This window comes from Miscanthus floridulus, unplaced genomic scaffold, assembly GCF_019320115.1.
Source record: "Miscanthus floridulus cultivar M001 unplaced genomic scaffold, ASM1932011v1 os_2701_2, whole genome shotgun sequence".
In the NCBI taxonomy this organism is placed as follows: Eukaryota; Viridiplantae; Streptophyta; class Magnoliopsida; order Poales; family Poaceae; genus Miscanthus; species Miscanthus floridulus.
In genome coordinates, this window is record NW_027098462.1 from 7,015 (window position 1) to 28,559 (window position 21,545).

General features: G+C 44.9%; 1 protein-coding gene across 1 annotated transcript; it reads left to right on the top strand.

Moving 5' to 3' along the window:
• Positions 1-9,979: 9,979 nt before the first annotated feature.
• On the top strand, positions 9,980-15,743 carry LOC136535346 (disease resistance protein RGA5-like). Its single transcript, XM_066527635.1, has 5 exons — positions 9,980-10,602; positions 11,714-12,527; positions 12,839-13,034; positions 13,116-13,258; positions 15,012-15,743. Exons 1-5 carry the CDS (start codon positions 9,980-9,982, stop codon positions 15,741-15,743), a joined length of 2,508 nt encoding a protein of 835 aa, XP_066383732.1.
• The last annotated feature ends 5,802 nt before the right edge of the window (positions 15,744-21,545 follow it).

The following is a 21,545-nucleotide window of genomic DNA, read 5'->3' on the forward strand; positions in this document are numbered from 1 at the left end:
ACTTGATTCAATGGAATTATTATTGTTCATCTTATGTTGAGTCAAGTATTGAAGCCTAGAGCAATTCTATCCCAATGCCAAGTCAAAATTGAGTGAAGTCCATATGCTATCAACATACAAGTGTCATATTCAAGTTGTGGGAATTTATGGATATATTTGAAGGCCTGCAAATAAGTGGAGTTGAAGCTTGCAAAGATGATCATAAGCTATCAAGGTATATCTCTTGTTGATCAAAGTTTATTTGGGTGCATATGAGTTAATTGAATTGGATATATATGCATATGTTGCTTGCTATGAGATGTTTGAATGGATTAAATGCTTAAGTAATCAAGTTTGAAGTTGGTTTGATTGGATATGTTCATAAGATTTCTTCTAGTAAGTGGTTTGAATGGACATATGTCTTGTGAGAGTATTCAAACAAGTTGATTTCAAGTTTGGTTCAATTTGGAGAAAAATAGCTCAATTATTGAAATCAGTCCAATATTGAAAATCTGAGCTAGCAGTGATAATAGACATGTTTAAGTAATCAAATCTATTTGTATTGGCTTGAAATTTGGTTTGCATGCTCTACACTTATGGTATTAGTTGCTGTGCAAATTTCATGAGATTTGGATAAGTCATACTTCGGATTTGGAGTAGATCTTATCAGCTATAGTGCAGCAGTTTTCAGCATATAGCAGTGTGAAAAGATGTGAAATCTGGTAGCAATATAGAAGTCAAAAGAAGCTCAAATTTTTACAGCTACTAGAATACTTAGTGTGTCACATCTTCACCAAATTTCGTGGTTTTTGGATATGTACTTTGGGAGATATGATTTATTCTTTGAAGAGTACAGAATCTGCTAGGAAAGTGACAATTATCGGATTGATCAAGAGTCACTTAGATTCAAAGGTCCTCAAATTAGAATCATATCTATAAGTGATTGAGGTACCTATGTTTTGGTTTTTGTTTGAGATAGAAGCATGACAAATGATGAGTACAAGACAATTTGTTTGAAGAGTGTATCTGGTACACATTTGGTACTCAAGCTAGAGATCAAGACCAAGATCAAGATGAAGATGGAGTTTAAGTTCTAGTGATAATTGGAGATCTTTTGATGTAAAGAAAAGGACTTAAACAAGTCGAAAGAAAAAGACTTAAAGAAGGATTCAAAGTTATTCATCAAATTAAGTTCAACAATATGGATCAATCAAACAAAATCTTTCAAGTGGATCAAGTGATGTTCTTTCAAGTTATTTCAAGTGAGTATCAAGGATGGTTCTTTGGAGAGAGGTCACTTCACCCTAGGCTTGGATGGCTAAAATCGAAGTGGTAATCTAAAGGGACATTTGAGGTACTTGGTTGAAGAAAATCAAGAGATTGGTCTAGAAAGCAAGCAACACCCAAAAGAGAACAAGTCATGAAATTTCAAGTGGTATTACAAGTGGTGCATCTTTTAGTTCTCTCAAGCAAGCAATGATCAAAGAAGAAGCAAGCCAACCACAACAAGAAGAGTGCACTTGATCATTAGTGATTCTCAATTCATATGGGTGAAGAATAGGAATTCAAAGAATTGGTATCTATTGGTCTTCACCAAGCTTATAATTGGACTTCATGGTGCTATTGGAGAAATGAATTGAAATCTATATGACTATCTTCCTCTCCAACATAGCAAAGGTATCGTTGTATTGTGCATGATCATTTTTTCCCTTTCTAGTATGCGGTTAGTGCATATAGTACATGCTTATAGGATCATGCATTACAAATGAAATTTTTTAGATTCATAGACTACCAATATTGCTTGAATCATTATATGGTCTAGTGGTTAGTGTATGAGTTTGTTCATGAGCTAGTGAACCCATGTACTTGATCTATTTTGAATTGCAAACAAGTAATATGACCCACGCCATGACAAAGGGGACGAGTTTAATACAGAGGGGGAAAGATTAGTACAAAGTTTGAACCTTAAGCACCCTTTGTGCTTTGTGACCCTTTTTGGCGATAGATGACAAAGGGGGAGAGATATGATTAAAGCTTAAGGAGGAGAGAGAGATGAAAGCTTAAGGGGGAGAGATATGTTTAAAGCTTCAGGGGTGCAACCTTGTGTCTAGCTATGAAAGGGGGAGAGTAGCTATGACAAGGGGAGAGATAATGTCCTGAGAAATCTTTGAGATGAGTGCTATGTGTGTGATATATATGATGTTTTTACCTTCATAAGGACCATGCATGTTTTAGAGTGACTTTGTATGGTGTGATGCTTTCTGTTTAGTCTTGTGTGAAATATCATGTCATATGCATCACGGTTTTTTATTTTGACACACACTTGCACCCCACGGATGCAATGATTTAAGGGGGTCTCCTATGTGTTTTAGTATGTGCAAATTGACATTTGAGGTCGTTTATGAATTCAATTCATATTGCACACAGTAAGGGGGAGCCTCTCATAAATCATTGAATCCAAAAGCCTAATTGTTTATATCTTTTTGTAAGCTTTAATCGGATTGTCATCAATCACCAAAAAGGGGGAGATTGAAAGTGCATCTAGCCCATTAGTGAGTTTTGGATGATTGAATGACAACACGATTAAAGGACTAACATATTTGCTAAGTGTTAGACAGGAAATTGATTATCTCACAGATACTTGATGAAATTGTATAAAGCCAAAATGATGTATTGTTGTATAAACAATCTAGTTCAAGCACAAGACAACAATGCAAATGGAATTCATGCAAAGGCTTATTTATTGTGGGATTTCAATGATCTATGTGAAAGCAAGCATGGTAAAAGTTAATTAATGAGACATGAGGGATTGCATATGGAATGGTCTCATATTTGAAGCTTGCTAAATTGAAATGAAAAAGACAACAATACAAATGAATGGATGATTCAACACAAGATGTGACTTGATGGCTTGAGATGGTGAAGATAGCAAGGAAAGGCTTTGAGGTACTAAGCAAGGGTGAAGGGCAAGCGACGGCTTGGCGGCCGAAGAACCTAGCTAGGGTGAAGAAGGAAGTACTTGCATTTAGTTGAGGTACTAATCAAGCTGCGACCGTCATATTGATGTGGAGGATCAAACCTATATTGGACAAAGCGTTGGAAGTGACTTGATGCATTTGGAGTTATTCATATTTGATGAATGGAATCAAGTCACGTGCTCAAAATGGCTATGCTCAAGTGAAAAGATCAATATCAACATGATTGGCACCCTCACTTGATGAAGATTGGAAAACACGGCTTCGGTTCAAAGAGATCAACTCAAAAGGTTTAATTTCCTTCTACTTTTAAATTTGAGTTAATAAGAATGTCGTACTATTAAGAGGGATGCAAGTTTAGGTGGTCTGAGGAAGAAAGAGTGCTCAAGCATAATAATTAAATCTAAAGAAAGACACTCTAGCACTTCACGAGCACATAGAATAATTTTCTGTGACTGTCGGTGTCGGAAGTCCCGACGTAAGCCGAAACTCTCGACAGTCGGAAGTCATGTCTCTTGCCGGAAGTGCTGACTCCCAGTCGCAGCCTGTGCGGTGACTGTGGACGTCGGAAGTCCCGATGTATGTCGGAACTCCCGATGGTCGGAAGTCCCGACCTAAGCCGGGAGTCCCGGCACCTGTGCTTCTGACTGGCTGACTGTCTGTGCACGTCGGAAGTCCCGACGATTGTCGGAAGTTCCGACCATCGGAAGTCCCGACTTTTGCCGGGAGTTCCGACACTGACTTGACCCAAGCCAGGAGTCCCGGCATCAGGGGTGCTGGCTGTTTGTTTAACTGTGCACGTCGGAAGTCCCGACGTACGTCGGAAGTTCCGACCGTCGGAAGTCCCGACTTTGTCGGAAGTTCCGACACTGACTTGCACTCGCGGACTTCTAACCCGTTGTGAACAGTGTTTTCTGTTAACGTCGGAAGTCCCGAGATCTGCGTCGGAACTTCCGACGTAGATCTGAACGGTTCGATTTTCACTTGGGGTATAAATACCCCTCTCCTCACTTCTAACCGTTGCCCACTCATTTCATTGCGACGAACACTCGGCCCAAACAACCCCCAAGCATTCTAGGCTCCCCTCTCTTCACTCCCTTGCTTCCAACTTTGATTCCCAAAGGGTTTGAGTGATTGGAGAGTGGATTGAGTGAGAAAAACACTTTGAGCAAGCTTGAGCACTTGATTTCTTCGTCAAGCCAGTTTGATTTGCATTTGTTACTCTTGGGGATTTTCCCCTAGCCGGCTAGGCGTCGCCCAAGAGCTTCCGTCTTGTGGAAGAGCCTTGGGAAGTTTGTATTACCCTTGTTTTCTAGTGAAGAAACTCAAGTGACCTTTGTGGTATCGTTGAGTGAGGCAAGGAGGTGGAAGAGACTCCGACCAAAGTGGTCACCTCAACAACGAGGACGTAGGAGCTCCTTTGTGGGGCTGCCGAACCTCAGGATAAATCCTTGTCTCCCGCGTGCTTGTTGTTGTTGTGATTTGCTCGAAATTACTTGTATTTGGTTGTCTCCCTCTCTCTAGCTATTTCTTAGGGTTTGGGACTCGATCTACGGAGTGGTGGCTTATCAACGTCAAGAGAGTGACCCAACACCTTACCTTACCACTAGGAAGTGGGTTTGTAAGTTATCGGCATCACAAAGTTTATTTTAGCACTTGTAGTTCATTTCCCGTAGGGGTCGGAAGTGCTGACAGTTTGCGTTGGAAGTTCTGACCCAAACTGTTGGGACTTCTGACACGTCGGAAGTTCTGACCCATACGTCGGGACTTCTGACACGTCGGAAGTTCTGACCCAAACTGTCGGGACTTCCGACATTAACTGACTAGTGCATTTTGATTCAACTCTTTGGTTGCAGCTGTTTGGCTCCCTAGGTTTATCTAGTATCTTTTATATACTTTGTGGCTAACTTGTGAGGGGTGGTATTACTCTGATTTGGAGTTTCCATTTTGGAAACTCCTTTTACTAATCGTTTCCGCTTTTAAAGGTGTTGATTTTTCAGAAACGCCTATTCACCCCCCCCCCTTAGGCAGCATCCTAGGTCCTTTCACTCCGGCTGTCTCAGCGAAGGCGACGGCCCGCACGGTGAAACGGAGGCTCAGGCGGAGGCTTCTCGGGCGGAGATCATGATGGACCCTCAAAGACCTCCGCCGGCAAGGAGGTAGTTCCCGTGGGAGCACGACATCAGGCTGTGGGCCGCCTCCAAGCCCGTAGGTGCGGCCCAAGAAGCAGAAGCGGTTCGAGGAGAGAATACCAAGGATACCCCTGGCAGTTTGTACTGGCTGGGGGATATTCCTGGAATGTGCCCCAGCTGTCAAGGGGCAAGGATGTAAAGTATGAAGGTAGCTAACGGTGTCCTATAAAAGGGGGACTTGAACCCTGTGTAGAAGGGGTGGGTGAATACCGTTATGAAGCCCTAATTGCGTCTGGCCCCACCTACCATTCTCTCTCAGCCTTCGCCTAGGACCAACTCCACCGCTTCATACCTGCTGGAAACCCTGTTTTCCAACAATATCCATTAATTATGGTACATATATTTATAAATTACATATTTTTACCATTGCAAAGTTAAAAGTAAGCATTGCTATCTCCATATCGACCAAAATAAAGATATATACATATGGATAAATATTTATTTTTAAAAGCTTATCAACCGTGAAAAATTATTGTCTTCACTAAACACATAGTATTGACTCTAACAAATCACTTTTAGTTATATTGATACTCCATGATAACGAATTTCATAAGCAATTGTCTTGAATAATTTTTACATTTGGACTGAAGCATTATGCCATATCAGTATGATTTTAAGCACTCCATATATATTAAAAAACTGTATAAAAACTCAAATATCCCTTCAAGTCTACATCAAAATTGTCATAATCTGCTTCTAAAAAATTATGTAACCATAAAGCATATATGTTTCTACATTACCTACTTCTATTAATATTAGTACATTAATTTTTTTTGAAGTAAACATACATTTTGTGCCATCAATGCAAATCAATTTCGCATGTGTGCATGAGCAATAAATATATATGTTATGTTTTAGTAATCATGAAAAATATTTTCTTAACAACTCATATACCAATGATACTAACTCATATACCAATGATAGTAACTAATTATTTAAAATACTAATTATCCCAGCATATTTATGTAAGTTGTTACTTAAATATATTTATACATTTCTTGAATTATCTATATTACATATGTTATGTTTTAGTAATCATGAAAATTATTTCCTTAACATCTCATATACCAACAATACTAGCTAATTATTTAAAATTATATTAATAATCATGACATATTTATCTAAGTTGTTACGTAGATATATTTATACATTTCTTGATATACCTATATTAACTGTAGAACCATTATTGTACATTATTATTTCTAGATATTAAAATGCAAAGGTGGCTTTATATTTCTGGCCTTCAAGATTCCTTTAGATTAAACAGTGGTTATGAGGCATAAACAAGTAATATCCTCTTGAGATTAGCATGTCCAATCCTAGATCTCGCATCAGGCTCTACCACCGATCCTAAGCAATGAGGGTTGTTGGTTTTAAATCGTTCTTTAGTCATTATATAATACTTAAGAGTGAAATCTACGACCTATATACTTATTAAGGGTAAAAAAAGAAGAGTTAATAAGCACATGAGTGTCAAGTTAAGTTCAGGATAATAAACTATAGGGACAAGTAAGATTTAATTTTTTTTAAAAACAAAATTTAGATTGACGATGTCATAAGATATGGGCTGTAACGAGAACACCATAGTTTAAGCTAAGGTTTCTACTAAGTCCATACCGAAGGTACCCAAAATTGCCATGCAAAGGAAAAAATATTATTGATATGGATGAAAAAAATATAGATCAATGATCGATATTTTTACCACAATCGGATAGGGATGGTAAATTATCTATTTACGCTAATTGTGTTAGAAAATGAACAAAAGAAAACAGTACAATTTTATATAAGTAACTTTTATCAACCAAATATATTAAATAGCAACTAACGCATATGATTCTAGCCCGTGCGGGACACTAGAGAAACGATCTTTTATCCATGGCAAAAAATTATTTACTCCCGGTTTAAAAATTCCAACCGTGACTAAAGGGAGGACTGGACCTTTAGTCTCGGTTTGTAATACAAACTGAGACTAATTCTACCCTTTAGCCCCGGTTATAACGGTTACCGAGGTGTGTCAGAGACATATCAGTGCGAGAATCTTTAGTCCCGGTTTGAGACATGAACCCGGACTAAAAACGATTTGAGCCATGAACCTGGACTAAAGGTACACTATGGGATACAGTCGTTTCGCCGAGTGCCAGGAGCACTCGGCAATGGCCTAAAAACACTCGGCAACTGCTTTGCCGAGTGTAACACTCGGCATACAACACACGACATCTTTTTATCGGCAAACAGCTATTTGCCGAGTGCTTTTTGTCGGGCACTCGGCAAAGATTTACACTCGCAAAATGAAAATGCGAAAAAACCCAAAAATAATAGCAAAATTTTTCAAAAAAAAAAAATTCGGGGGAGGCCGCCACCAGCCAGCGCCCACCCGTCTTTATCGAAGTCGGTGCATTTTTTGCGCAAAATTCACGGCTAACGCGGCCGGCGGGATTCGAACTCACGACCTCTCCCTCGCGTGTCTTCTGCTCTACCACTGCACTACACTGTCACTTGTGTCTAGATTCCGTTATCTATCATCATATATTATACTAAACCAAGAGTAAATATCTTGTTTGAGGCCCTAAACGAATTCAAATCAAAAAGTGGTCAACTACAAAGTTTCATAACTTTTCGAGATCTACAATTTTCATTTAGAAAGTTTTTCCATCCGAGGTCGTTTGAAAAATTCGAATTTTAAATTTTAGAGATTCAAACGTAGTTTTGCATGATAAGATGATTTCAAATCAAAAAGTGGTCAACTACAAAGTTTCATAACTTTTCGATATCTACAATTTTCATTTAGGAAGTTTTTCCAGCCGAGGTCGTTTGAAAAATTCGAATTTCAAATTTGAGAGATTCAAACGTAGTTTTGCATGATAAGATGATTTCAAATCAAAAAGTTGTCAACTACATAGTTTCATAACTTTTGGAGATCTACAATTTTCATGTAGGAAGTTTTTCCATCCGAGGTCTTTTGAAAAATTCAAACGTCATTTTTGCATGACAAGATGATTTCAAATCAAAATGTTGCCAACTACCAAATTTCATAACTTCTCAAGATCTACAAAGTTTATTTTGGTCATTTGTTCATCCAACATAGTGGTAGTAACATTGTTCACAAATCTTATATATCTCTCTTCTACTTTCATGAAATTAATATGAGAGATATGAGAGATGTAGATTTTATGAACAACGTTATTGTCGCTTTATCAACTGAAGAAATGACCAAAATAAACTTTGTAGATCTTGAGAAGTTATACAACTTTGTAGTTGAAAAGTTTTTCATTTGAATTCATTTAGGGCCTCAAAAATTGCTTTGAAAAACTGATTTGCCGAGGGCAAAAAAAATACACAAGGCAAAATGCCTCTTTGCCGAGTGCCAAAACAAAGGCACTCGGCAAAATACATCTTTTTCGAGTGCCAGAAAAAAGGCACTCGGCAAAGACGCATTTTGCCGTGTGCCGAAAAATAGCACTCGGCAAAATACATCTTTGACGAGTGCCAAAAAAGGCAGTCGGCAAAGACGCATTTTGTCGAGTGTTTTTTTTTTTTGTCGAGTGTATTTTATTTGGCACTCGGCAAAGACCATTTTTGCCGAGTGCCCGATAAAATACACTCGGCAAAGCCTCCGGCGCTCGGCAAAGTGCTGGTTTCCGGTAGTGGTACCTTTAGTCCCGGTTTGTGTCTCAAACCCAGACTAAAGGTGTCTCCAAATTGAATTTAAAAGGAAAGCATATCTTATCTAAGTTAGATGTGTGGTGGTAGGTGAGATAGTAATACATGCAAGAGCTGAAGTCGGAGGTTCTAGGTTCGAATCTCCATAGCTGCAACTTTTTTTTACCCAATAAACACATCTAGTCCCGGTTGGAGGAACCAGAACTAAAAATCAAGACCTTTAGCCCCGATTGCATAGTCCCGGTTCCAAAATCGGGATTAAAGGGGTTGAGAACCGGGACTACATCCAAATTCTCTACTAGTCGATGGACTAGTATTAAAAAATTGTAATTCTTTTCATATGAGCTCATAAAGTGATTAACTTTGTATGAACACCCAATAAACACCTCTAGTCCCGGTTGGAGGAACCATGACTAAAAATCAAGATCTTTAGTCCCGATTGCATAGTTCCGGTTCCAAAACCGGGATTAAAGGGGTTGAAAACCGGGACTACATCCAAATTCTCTACTAGTCGATGGACTAGTATTAAAAAATTGTAATTCTTTTCATATGAGCTCATAAAGTGATTAACTTTGTATGATCACTGTAGATCTCAAGGTCATCTATAATTTGTAGAGGCGTACACCTCTACAAATAATATAGCCGCCTACTGTATGCGTTGAAATGCATGTGCCCTGCTGCTCTGATCTGGTAATGGTGTACCCTGGATGTCCTCAGCACCCAGATGGCAGGCATCTTCATACCGTAATATATATGTAGTTGCCACCACTGCCAGAGCAGCAGCAGCAGGTGAACGTTTCTTCTCATTTTATAAATTACTGTACACTGGAAACGATGACGACTGGCTACCCATAGCACGTTAACCATGGTTGTATTGTATGCCAGCCATTTGCGTGCCTGACAGAAATCCACACTTAACGGCAAAACTACATGTGCCGACGCTTTAAAATTTGTTTCGTAATGTAAGTACATACGATGCATTATTAGATATGATTTTTTTTATGGGGGCCAAGAGTTGAGTTGTCGGGTAGATGTGCTGGCAAGGCACATCATTGGATCGCTCAAGACTAACAGCTCCACATCATATTCAACCGATGCGAGCGGGGTCACGGACCAAGCAAGGGATACTTGCACAACGCACAAAGCAAGCAAGCAACAAAAAACTCAAGAGCCATGGAGCTGGTGACTGGAGCCATGGGCAGCCTAATCCCCAAGCTCAAGGACCTGCTCGAGGAGGAGTACAAGCTGCAGACAGGAGTCAAGGATCAAGTCAGGTCTCTCGAGCTGGAGCTCGAGAGCGCCCACGCTGCGCTCCACAAGGTGGCCAAGGTGCGTCCAGATCAGCTTGACGAGCTCGTCAAGATCTGGGCGCGCGAAGTCCGGGAGGCCTCTTATGATATGGAGGACATCCTCGACACCTACCTTGTGCGAGTCGAGGGCAATCATAGGCCCAACGACAAGGAAAGTTTGCTGAAAGGTCTGGGTGAGAAGATGACCAGGTTATTCAAGAAGAGCAAAGAGCGCCACAAGATCGCTGGTTCCATTGAGAAGATCAGGAAAAATCTCCAGGAGGTGACCGACAGGCATGGTAGATTCACCGTCGACAGCATTGTTGCCAAGCCTGCAGCATCCACGCGAACTGTGGATCCTCGCCTTAGTGCTATGTACAGAGAAGCATCACAGATCATTGGCATCGACAAGTCAAGTGCTGATCTCATATCCATGCTGTCGCCCAATGGGAATGACGAGTCCAACCTGAAGATGAAGATTGTTTCTGTTGTTGGAACTTGGAACTGGTGGGCTCAGCAAAACTACTCTTGCCGAGGCAGTGTATGATAAGCTTAAATCTCGGTTTGGTTATGGGGCTTTTGTTCCGGTTGGCCAAGATCCAGACGTGAATAAAGTCTTCCGAGACATTCTTATAGATCTTGACAAGGATAAACACATAGATTTGAAATACACAGTGTTGCATGAAAGGCAGCTCATTAATGAGCTCCATGATTTCCTTGGAGCAAAGAGGTACGAAAGAATAAGCATCCAATGATTTTGCACTAATATATGTATTATTAGTGTGTCCCAGATATTTTCTCATACTTCCTATACTATGTGTACTTGAAACCTTGAAATTCTTAAAGTGACGAACCAGAAAACATTGAATTGACAATGATGGTAAAGAGGGGGTTAGGATTTTGGAGTTTTTGATTATCTGTAGCTGGGTTTGGGCTGCTGGGATTACAAACGAGAGGCTGGGGAAGCTAATACACCATGAAAGGAGGCAGGCAATAGGTGGAGCGATACAAAATGAAGTGATTAGCATGGATCTTTGCTTGGAAAGATTTTATAAACAACAAATATTTGTGGTATAACCGATGCCATGGTGCTCTCCAACCATTTTAGTTTAACTTCCAGAATGAATAAAGGTTAATTAATCACTGTAGTATTATGACCGGTTCCATGGTGCAATGAAACAATTTCCCTGCAGTTAACAGCACACTGCCGGCTATGTGTGGTGGAGGAAAATGGTTGGGTGGAGTTAACTGTGGGGGAGCTCCAGAATTAAGTGATTAGTGTGGCTGTTTATATTATATGAAAACAAGTGCAATTAAACTATTTTAGTTTGACTTCTAGAACGAAAAAGGTATAATTCCTTTTAAAAGCTGTTGTTTCCACTACTACAATTTGAATCGTCATTGCATATTTTCTTGCTGGCATTATCAACTCTCTATATTATAATTAAGTATTGTCGGTTAATTGCTGGCTAGTTAGAAAGATTAGTCAAGAGGTGACTATTTATGTTACTGTCTGAGTATGCCTTCAACTATTATTCTTGGTGATGACACACTTTATTGCTTTGTGGGAACCAGATGGCTTTAGTTTCTGATTGCTGTAACCCTTTCATGTGCATAGGTATTTTATCATTATTGATGACATATGGGAGCCACAGACTTGGGAAAGAATCAAACCGGCTCTTGTTGAGAATAACCATGGAAGTAGAATAATCACAACTACTCGTAAATTTCAAGTTGCCAAAGAAGCTGATGAGGTTTACAAGCTACAACCACTTTCTCATGACAACTCCAAAAGGTTGTTTTATATAAGGTTATTCGGTCATGAGGACAAATGTCCAAATAGTCATCCAGACGAGTTATCTAATGCGATTCTAAAGAAATGTGGTGCAGTTCCATTGGCTATCATCACAATGGCTAGTTTACTATTGGGTAAATCAAGAGAAGAATGGATTGAGGTGTGCAACTCTCCTGGTTTCTATGGAGATAAGGATGAAAGGCATATGGACAACACTATGCATATATTGTCTCTCAGTTACTATGACCTTCCTTCTCATTTGAAGACTTCTTTGTTGTATTTAATTGTTTTTCCAGAAGACACTCTTATTGATAAGGATTCTTTGATATGGAAATGGATACCTGAAAATTTTGTTGAGAAGAAACATGGACGTTGGTCATTCGAGGTAGGAGAGGAATACTTCCATGACCTCATAAATAGAAGCATGATCCATGGGGTGGATTCTAAAGTCTATGGCATCATGGATGGTTGCCGTGTCAATGATATGGTGCTTGATCTCATCCTTTCCAAGTCAAAAGAGGAAAACTTTGTAAGTGATGGTGGTACATTATCACAAAGCCAGGCACGTCGGTTGGCCCCCAGAAACAGAAAACTGGATCTCACAGCAGATACTCCTGTGAACCTGCCACAACCACAAGTGAGGTCATTTATAGTTTTGCAGTGTTATATTGCTAAGTAGGCCTTGCATCCAAGGTTTTAAAACTCATCCATGTGCTAGCTTTGGAGGGTTGCATATTCGGAGAAAGATGCCCCAGCCTTGGGCATATTGGAAATCTACTTCATTTGAGGTACCTTGGGATACAAGGTTTTGGCTTTATTAAAAATCTACCAGAAGGAATAGGTGCCCTGAAGTTTCTACAAACATTGAACTTGGAGAATACTCAAATCTGGAAATTGTAGTGTAGCATTGGCATGCTAACTCAACTGGTATGCCTACGTGCTCAGCAGATGATTGCACCAGATGGGGTAATAGGGAGGTTGACTTCACTGGAGGAGCTACAGATAAGAGGACCTCGTGACAATGATGAGTCACAGAGGCAGTTTGTGAAGGATCTAGGCAACCTATATGAACTCAGGGTGCTTAAGATTGATAAAATCAATGACATGAACGAGAGCATGCAGATAGATTTGTTGCAGTCGCTAGGCAATCTCCAGAAGATATAGCATCTCACATTGGATGGTCCATTCTTCATTGATAATCATAATATGAATGCCTGGGATGCAGCAGTACCCTCTCGAGGTCTCCGATGTTTGTTTCTTCCACATATCAAGTTCCCCGAGTTGCCTTCATGGATTAATTCTGCACATCTGCCTAGCCTGTCCCACTTGGAGATACGTGTGGATGATGTGGATGAGAAGTGTCTCAAGGCACTGGGCGGGTTGCCAGAGCTCTGTTACCTCAGACTGAAAACATGGGGAACAATAACTTGTAATAATAAATCAGATGGTTGTTGCTTCCAGAAGTTGAGATCCTTGGTGTTGCCTCGTTCAATGGTCCAGTTTGTTGCCAACGAGGATTCGAGTGCTTTATTTTGCTTGGAGTAAAAATCAGAGAAACAACAGCTGCAGCAGAGTGTTACCAGTTGTTATGCCAACCCTTGAGGTGCTTGAGTTTGATGTCGATGTGGACAAATTAATGAAGAACAAAGTCGTCAGCTGTGAGAACCTCGGCTTGGAGTACCTCCCCCTCGCTTCAGTGGGTTAAAGTTGACTTCGGGTGTGCATGGGTCTTTAAGGATGAGGTGGAGAGAGAGGAGGCTGCACTGACAATTGAAGTCCACCCCAACCGCCCCGCACTCCAAATTAAATACAGGTGTAAAGATTTTATGAAGAGGTACGTACCTAGCTAGTACTTACATGTATGTATTCGTTGCAAATTCCATCCAATCCAACTAACCTTGAGGTGCTCCCCTGCTCTTGTGTTAACAAAAAAAAAAAAAATCCAGTTACAGACGATCGGATGGTGCTGATCCAGTTCAAGCACGGAATGAAGAGGATGAGGAGGAGACCCTCCAGCTCAATTGCCTAGTTTGACGTAGCTAGCTTGCTCTTGAAAGGTACGTTTCAAAGGTGGGTAATTTTCTACAAAAGTAGATCTAATAGTTACCGATTGCTAGTCTATAGATTTGACGGCTAGATGTTTCTGATTAATGAGAGAATTCCTAGCTATTCATCTTTTTTTCTAGCACGTCTGGTGAGAATTAACGTAGAGGCTCCGTTGGGGCCACCAATGAATTGGGACGATCCCTTCAGGCTCTTGGTAGTGAGATATAATAGATTTATCTTTTCCTTCTTTATCGCTATACGTATATTTTAAAATATAATAAATTTATTTTTTTCTTTGGTTTTACCTCTAATAATTGTTGAAACCTCGGTTTCTAACAAGAGTGAGAAGTGGGCGGAGGCCTTCGTCTAAGGTTGGGGTCTCCGCCTAAGATGGGCGGAGACAAGCCTCCGCCCAAGTCGGGCGGAGGTCCCTAAACGCGGCGCGCTCCTGTCGGGCAAGATCCTCCGTCAGAGGCTCCAGGCTGGTTCCAACAAGGGAGAGAGATGGACGGAGGCCTTCGTCTAAGGTTGGGGTCTCCACCTAAGATGGGCGGAGACAGGCCTCCACCTAAGTCGGGCGGAGGTCCCTAAACGCGGCGCGCTCGCTAAACGAGGGATTCAGTCGGCTTTGGCCACGTGGGAATAAGAGAAAGGGGGCGGAGGCCCTCGGCTTTGGCCGAGGCTCCGGACTCTGGCTTTGGCTTAGGCTGTGCCTGAAGGAGAGAATGAGGATCAAGTACCGACTCACAAGAACTAGGGTTTCATTCATCCATTCACCAGCCCCCCTGTACAGTTACAAGTGTTCCCTATTTATAGGGCTCAACTACCACTTTACAGAGTTTACAATAGTGCCCCTCAACTGCTACGGTACATTCCAGGAATATTCCAGCCCTAGTGTCTAACCTCAGGGGCGTTCTCATCACACCGTCTCACGATGTCTTCACCTTGGGCCTAAGCCGATGCCCACTGGAGGCCCATCAACTATCCTCATGTACGCCTTACTGACTTGATCGTCCCACACCTTGATTGACCTCCGACGCCTCGGGGAACACCTTCGCCATGATCACTGCACTAGGCATCCGCTGTCTCGGGGAGAGCCTCCGCCGTCCCAGGGAGAAACTCCATCGTCATCCTTGTACTAGTCCTCCGCCACCTTGGGGAGAGCCTCCGCCGGCTAGGCCTCCGCCGTCTTGGAGAGAGCCTCCGCCGGCTAGGCCTCCGCCGTCTTGAGGAGAGCCTCCGTCGGCTAGGCCTCCGCCGTCTTGGGGAGAGCCTCCGCCGGCTAGGCCTCCACCGTCTTGAGGAGAGCCTCCGCCGGCTAGGCCTCCGCCGGCTAGGCCTCCGCCGTCTTGGGGAGAGCCTCCGCCGGCTAGGCCTCCGCTGTCTTGGGGAGAGCATCCGCCGGCTAGGCCTCCACCGTCTTGGGGAGAGCCTCCGCCGGCTAGGCCTCCGCCGTCTTGAGGAGAGCCTCCGCCGGCTAGGCCTCCGCCGACTTGGGGAGAGCCTCCGCCAGCTAGGCCTCCGTCGTCTTGAGGAGAGCCTCCGCCGGCTAGGCCTCCGCCGTCTTGGGGAGAGCCTCCGCCGGCTAGGCCTCCACCGTCTTGAGGAGAGCCTCCGCCGTCTTGAGGAGAGCCTCCGCCGGCTAGGCCTCCATCATCTTGGGGAGATCCTCCACCATTTCAGAAAGAGCCTCCGCCGTTATCCCTTCATCAGGCCCCTTCGAGGGGGAGTTGGCCCATACTCCGTATGGGCTCCCCCAACAGTAGCCCCTCAGCTACTAGGTTATGGACGGTACTACATGACCTAGTAGATGTTCATACGAGAAGAGGCACTATACAACCCAGATCTTGGTTGCGAGGATTGCCCTCCGCAACCCATACATGCGCGCCTCACTAAAAACTCCATCCCAAAAAACCCGTGGGAAAAAAGGGGATGGAGAAAAGAGCACGCGCATGACTCTAACCTATACACACACTAATTCCTTAGGCTTTTAGCACTGGGTGCCTTCATCTTCTAGATTTTTCATCTATGGCCTTTTGCTCCTTCTGCTGCTTCTATAACATGGTTCATCGGCTTTGCTCAGTGCTCTGGTCTTCATTCCTAGGACCTCCACAATGCGTAGGTCTTCATCCTTGAGGCCTTTCCCTCTGATGACTTCTTGGCGCGCAGGTGTGTCTCCAAGGCCTGATATATGGGCCTTCGCCTCCATGTCTTCTCGGTGCAGGGGTCTTCAATCGCCTTTGGGTCTTCCCCTTCTGGTATCACCTCGACGTGCGTGTCTTCGCCTCTGTGGTCTTCCCAGGTCTTCATCTTCGGGGTCTTTGCCTCTAGTACCTTCACGATGCGCAGGCCTTTGCTTCCAAAGCCTTCGTAGGTCTTCATCTCTGATCCTTCTTTGGGCGGAGGCCTTCGTCTCCGATCCTTGTTTGGGCGGAGGCCTTCGACGTTTCTTCTGGTGGAGACCTTCATCTCCGATCCTTCTTTGGGCGGAGGCCTTCGTCTCCGATCCTTGTTTGGGCGGAGGTCTTCGACTTTTCTTCGGGCGGAGGTCTTCATCTCCGATCCTTTTTTGGGCGGAGGTCTTCGACTTTTCTTCGGACACGAGCGCCAGACAAAAGACCTCACGCTCCTGAGTGGTTGGTCCTCCGGTGCACTCCCCTAGCCCCTCTTGGCTGGCGTTTGTGGCCAAGTTTTTAGCCATGATTGGTGTAGTCGACGTAGTCATAGTAGTCGAGGTAGAAGGTTGTTGTGAGGCCTTCAAACTGTTGCTCACGAGCACCAGGCGAAAAATACTTGATGCTTCGGAGAAGCTGGTCCTCCGCGTGCTTCCCTAGCCCCTCTTGGCTAGTGCTTGTGACTAGGTCCTTAGTGACGCTTGGTGTAGGCGACGCAGTTGTAGTAGTGGGAGTAGGTGTTCAGAACCAAGTTTGCTGATGTAGACGTCGACGAAGGTGTTGTAGAACTTGTTGTCGAAGGTGTCGACGGAGGTTCTTGAGCCATATTGCAAAAGTTGTTTGACAGAGGCGATGTTGTTGTACACGATGAAGGTGTCGATGAAGCCCCTCATGCCGTCACTTTGGCGGAGGCTAGTTATCATGGTTTTGCCGAAGGTCCTCCTGCAAAGCTGCTTGGCGAAGGCCCTCCTAAGAAAAAGGTGTTTTGGCGGAGGCGATGTTGGTGAAGTCACCAAAGATGGTGGCGCAGCCCCTCATTCTGAAGGGATTGGCGAAGGCGATGCCGATTGAGACACCGACGCCGCGTGCTGAAGGCCGGAGAAGTCACGTAAAAATGCAATAGAGTTGATCTCGTGCATTTTTAGGGACTTAGGTTGGGCATTATAGCTTCGTCGAATATCGACTTGCTTTGCAAGTCTTTCGACACCCGGAAAGGCACTGGCTTTCCCACTAGCTGCAAAAGATGGTTAGTCATTTATACGTGAAGGTAGCATGAGAGCCTTAGCTTCGTGACCTGGTGCCCATGTTGGTTTAGGACTTCTCTAGGATTTGATGCATAGAGTCACGGCACCCGTGCATTCTCGGCATGACAGCCTTAGCTTCGTGACCTGGTGCCCGTGTTGTTTCAGGACTTCTTCCAGGATTTTGATGCATAGAAGCATGGCGCCCGTGTATTCTCGGGACTTCTTCCGGGTGGCCTGGGCCATGCATTGCAATGTACTTACGTGATATATGTATGCGATGATGAGAATGATAGCATTTGCGCAAAAATATTTGAAATCTCTAAGCCAATTATGCATCTTGTAAAAAATTATAGTTAAGTTTGAATAAATGACAAGCTCTAATGTTGGCTCTTGATTAGCCTATCAGTGGGGCAGCCTCCGCCCTCCTCGGTCGGAGACGCCTGTGAGCCTAACGGGCGGAGGCCGCGCCGAAATCGCATGCAGTGTCCTGTAAGCACAGTCTGAGAAACTGTCATCTTTCCAGGGTCAGGGTCTGGAGGTGTGGTGGCTGTGCCCTCGCTTAGGCGGTCGGTCGGAGACGTCTTTGTGAACTGCTGACCGCGTTGCGATACTGAATGTAAAAGTGGTTAGTTCCCTACGAAGGTTGTACACAATAACATTGTGTTGATGCATATTATAAATACTTGAGAAAGAGATTGAACAACACAAGCTACAAAAATGAGAGAAAGTGTTAGCGTTAGACGGCTCAAATGTTTAGTCACTGCCGAAGGTCTATTGCTGATGGAAACCAACTGACTGATGAAGGCCACTAACTGACAAAGTTTGCTAACTGTCGAAGGCCTATGACTGATGGAGGTTGCTAAAAACCAATAATAGGTGAAGTCCACTGATTGATGAACGAAGACCATGACTGACGGAGGCTCAAACTGACGAAGGCCACAGGCTGATAGAGTTTGCTCACTGTCGAAGGCCTATGACTGATGTAGGCTGCCTAAAACCAATAATATATGAAGTCCACTAATTGATGAACGAAGACCATGACTGACGGAGGCTCAAACTGACGAAGGCCACTGGCTGATAGAGTTTGCTCACTGTCGAAGGCCTATGACTGATGTAGGCTGCCTAAAACCAATAATATATGAAGTCCACTGATTGATGAACGAAGACCCTGACTGACGGAGGCTCAAACTGACGAAGGCCAAAGTCTGACGAAGGTTGTTGACTGGTGAAGGTCAATACACGTCGAAGACTGTGGAGAACCAATGATGAGGTGCACTGACATATAATGAAGATCAATAATTGGCGAAGGTTGTTTACTATCGAATACCACTGACAGACCTCCGCCTAAGATGGGCGGAGGCCGGCCTCCGCCTAAGACGGGCGGAGGTTATTGGCTGTCGAATACCACTTACTGGAGAAGGCCATTTATAGATGAATATTCACTGACTCATAGAGGATCCCTGAGTTATCTGATAAGTGTTGAATATTCCATGAGAACCACTGACTGGTGGAGGCTGTCAGGCTGTTGACTGATTCGTATAATTGCTGGACAGATATGTGACGAAGGCTGAGTACTTAATGAGAATCATTGGCTGATGAGGAGTACTGACTGATTTGTCTTGAGGAGGTGCAAACACGCATATAACAAACGAAATATATTCTAAGGGGGTTAGCGTGGGAGGATAAGAGATACTTACAGCGCTGGTGACCTGCATGTTATTGAAAAAGAGATTTGACAACAGTTGCAAATTGTTTTAAGTTAGCCGGGTCGGGGCCAAGCATGTATAGCCACTCAGGCCATGCTTTCAATGCGGCGAAGGCCACAACAAGTTTTTGGGTCACATTGGTGACAAGTTGTACATGAAGGTTGGTTTACGAAATTTGCCTCGAGAGGCAAAAGTTAGACCAAGAATGTGTAAAAATAAATGAGAAGGGCAAAATTTGTTAGGATTATAAGCTGATGAAAAGTATTCTCTTATGCTATTTTGATACCTTTGGTGTTGTAGTTCAAGAATTCGAAGTTGCAAAAAGATAAGCAACCTAAACCATGGCCGGAGGTTAGCGTATAGATAAATGGACGATCGTCCAGGATCGCCGGCCTCCTGCTTGGGTCTTCGCCCTGACGGGCGGAGACCATGCTGGAGCGCCCGCATAGTCCACGAGCACGCTCATCCGGTTGCCTGCACATACTTAGGCAATGTTGGCATTTAATTAGTCTTGTAGTGGAGCGGCCTCCGCCCCATCAGCCGGAGACGCCTGCGAGTCGACCTGGCGGAGACCGCGCCAGGGCCACCGTCCACAACCTGCAAGCACAATCTAACAAACCGTTCTCTTTCCCAGGTTTGGCGGCGTGAGAGCTGGGCCTCCGTTTTGGAAACAGGTCGGAGATGTCCTTGTAACCTGCTGACTGCGTAGGTCTCCGCCACTCGCGGTGGCCATGTTACAATTATATTATGAGATCGGAAGGTAAAGGGCTTGAGTCCCACGTAAATGTAACGTACAACTTTTGTAGAAGAGTTTAGATGGGTGGCAGAGTTACTTAGCTGCGGTTTGCGTCGGAGGTCAAATCCTTCGTTGCCAACATGCTGGGCCGGCAGCTGCGGATAAAATCAGTTGGCCCCCTTCACTTCTTGACGTGGCTGGAGTTGTTCCGGAGTTGTGGCGAAGGATGCAGCCTCCGCACCCGCGCGGAGGTCGCTGGGCCGAAGCCTTCGTGTACTGGTCCTTTTTGGTTGTGCTGACGAAGGCAGGTCGGAGAAGGTCCTCTGATGAAGGTCTAGCCAGAGAATGTCGGCGATGAAGGCCAGTGGCGACTGTCGGAGGACGGGCCGGCGCAGGCCTGCCGACGAAGGCTCCAACTTCTAGCTCTGCAAAAAATTTCGTGCCGAGCACGGTGGGCGCCACTGTTGAAACCTCGGTTTCTAACAAGAGTGAGACGTGGGCGGAGGCCTTCGTCTAAGGTTGGGGTCTCCGCCTAAGATGGGCGGAGACAAGCCTCCGCCCAAGTCGGGCGGAGGTCCCTAAACGCGGCACGCTCCTGTCGGGCAAGATCCTCCGTCAGAGGCTCCAGGCTGGTTCCAACAAGGGAGAGAGATGGGCGGAGGCCTTCGTCTAAGGTTGGGGTCTCCACCTAAGATGGGCGGAGACAGGCCTCCGCCTAAGTCGGGCGGAGGTCCCTAAATGCGGCGCGCTCGCTAAACGAGGGATTCAGTAGGCTTTGGCCAAGTGGGAATAAGAGAAAGGGGGCGGAGGCCCTCGGCTTTGGCCGAGGCTCCGGACTCTGGCTTTGGCTTAGGCTGTGCCTGAAGGAGAGAATGAGGATCAAGTACCGACTCACAAGTACTAGGGTTTCATTCATCTATTCACCAGCCCCCCTGTACAGTTACAAGTGTTCCCTATTTATAGGGCTCAACTACCACTTTACAGAGTTTACAATAGTGCCCCTCAACTGCTACGGTACATTCCAGGAATATTCCAGCCCTAGTGTCTAACCTCAGGGGCGTTCTCATCACACTGTCTCGTGATGTCTTCACCTTGGGCCTAAGCCGATGCCCACTGGAGGCCCATCAACTATCCTCACGTACGCCTTACTGACTTGATCGTCCCGCACCTTGATTGACCTCCGACGCCTTGGGGAACACCTTCGCCATGATCGCTGCACTAGGCATCCGCTGTCTCAGGGAGAGCCTCCGCTGTCCCAGGGAGAAACTCCATCATCATCCTTGTACTAGTCCTCCGCCACCTTGGGGAGAGCCTCCGCCGGCTAGGCCTCCGCCGTCTTGGAGAGAGCCTCCGCCGGCTAGGCCTCCGCCGTCTTGAGGAGAGCCTCCGCCGGCTAGGCCTCCGCCATCTTGGGGAGAGCCTCCACCGGCTAGGCCTCCGCCGTCTTGAGGAGAGCCTCCGCCGGCTAGGCCTCCGCCGTCTTGGGGAGAGCCTCCGCCGACTAGGCCTCTGCCGTCTTGAGGAGAGCCTCCGCCGGCTAGGCCTCCGCCGACTTGGGGAGAGCCTCCGCCGGTAGGCCTCCGCCGTCTTGAGGAGAGCCTCTGCCGGCTAGGCCTCCGCCGTCTTGGGGAGAGCCTCCGTCGGCTAGGCCTCCACCGTCTTGAGGAGAGCCTCCGCCGTCTTGAGGAGAGCCTCCGCCGGCTAGGCCTCCGTCATCTTGGGGAGATCCTCCGCCATTTCAGAAAGAGC

Bases quoted from the DNA above. Each gene is read 5' to 3' on its own strand.
- LOC136535346 (XM_066527635.1), top strand. From the start codon at position 9,980: ATGGAGCTGGTGACTGGAGCCATGGGCAGCCTAATCCCCAAGCTCAAG. The intron at 10,603-11,713 runs GTGGGCTCAGCA...TCATGTGCATAG, and splicing joins GTTGTTGGAACTTGGAACTG to GTATTTTATCATTATTGATG. The intron at 12,528-12,838 runs GTGAGGTCATTT...CGTGCTCAGCAG, and splicing joins TGAACCTGCCACAACCACAA to ATGATTGCACCAGATGGGGT.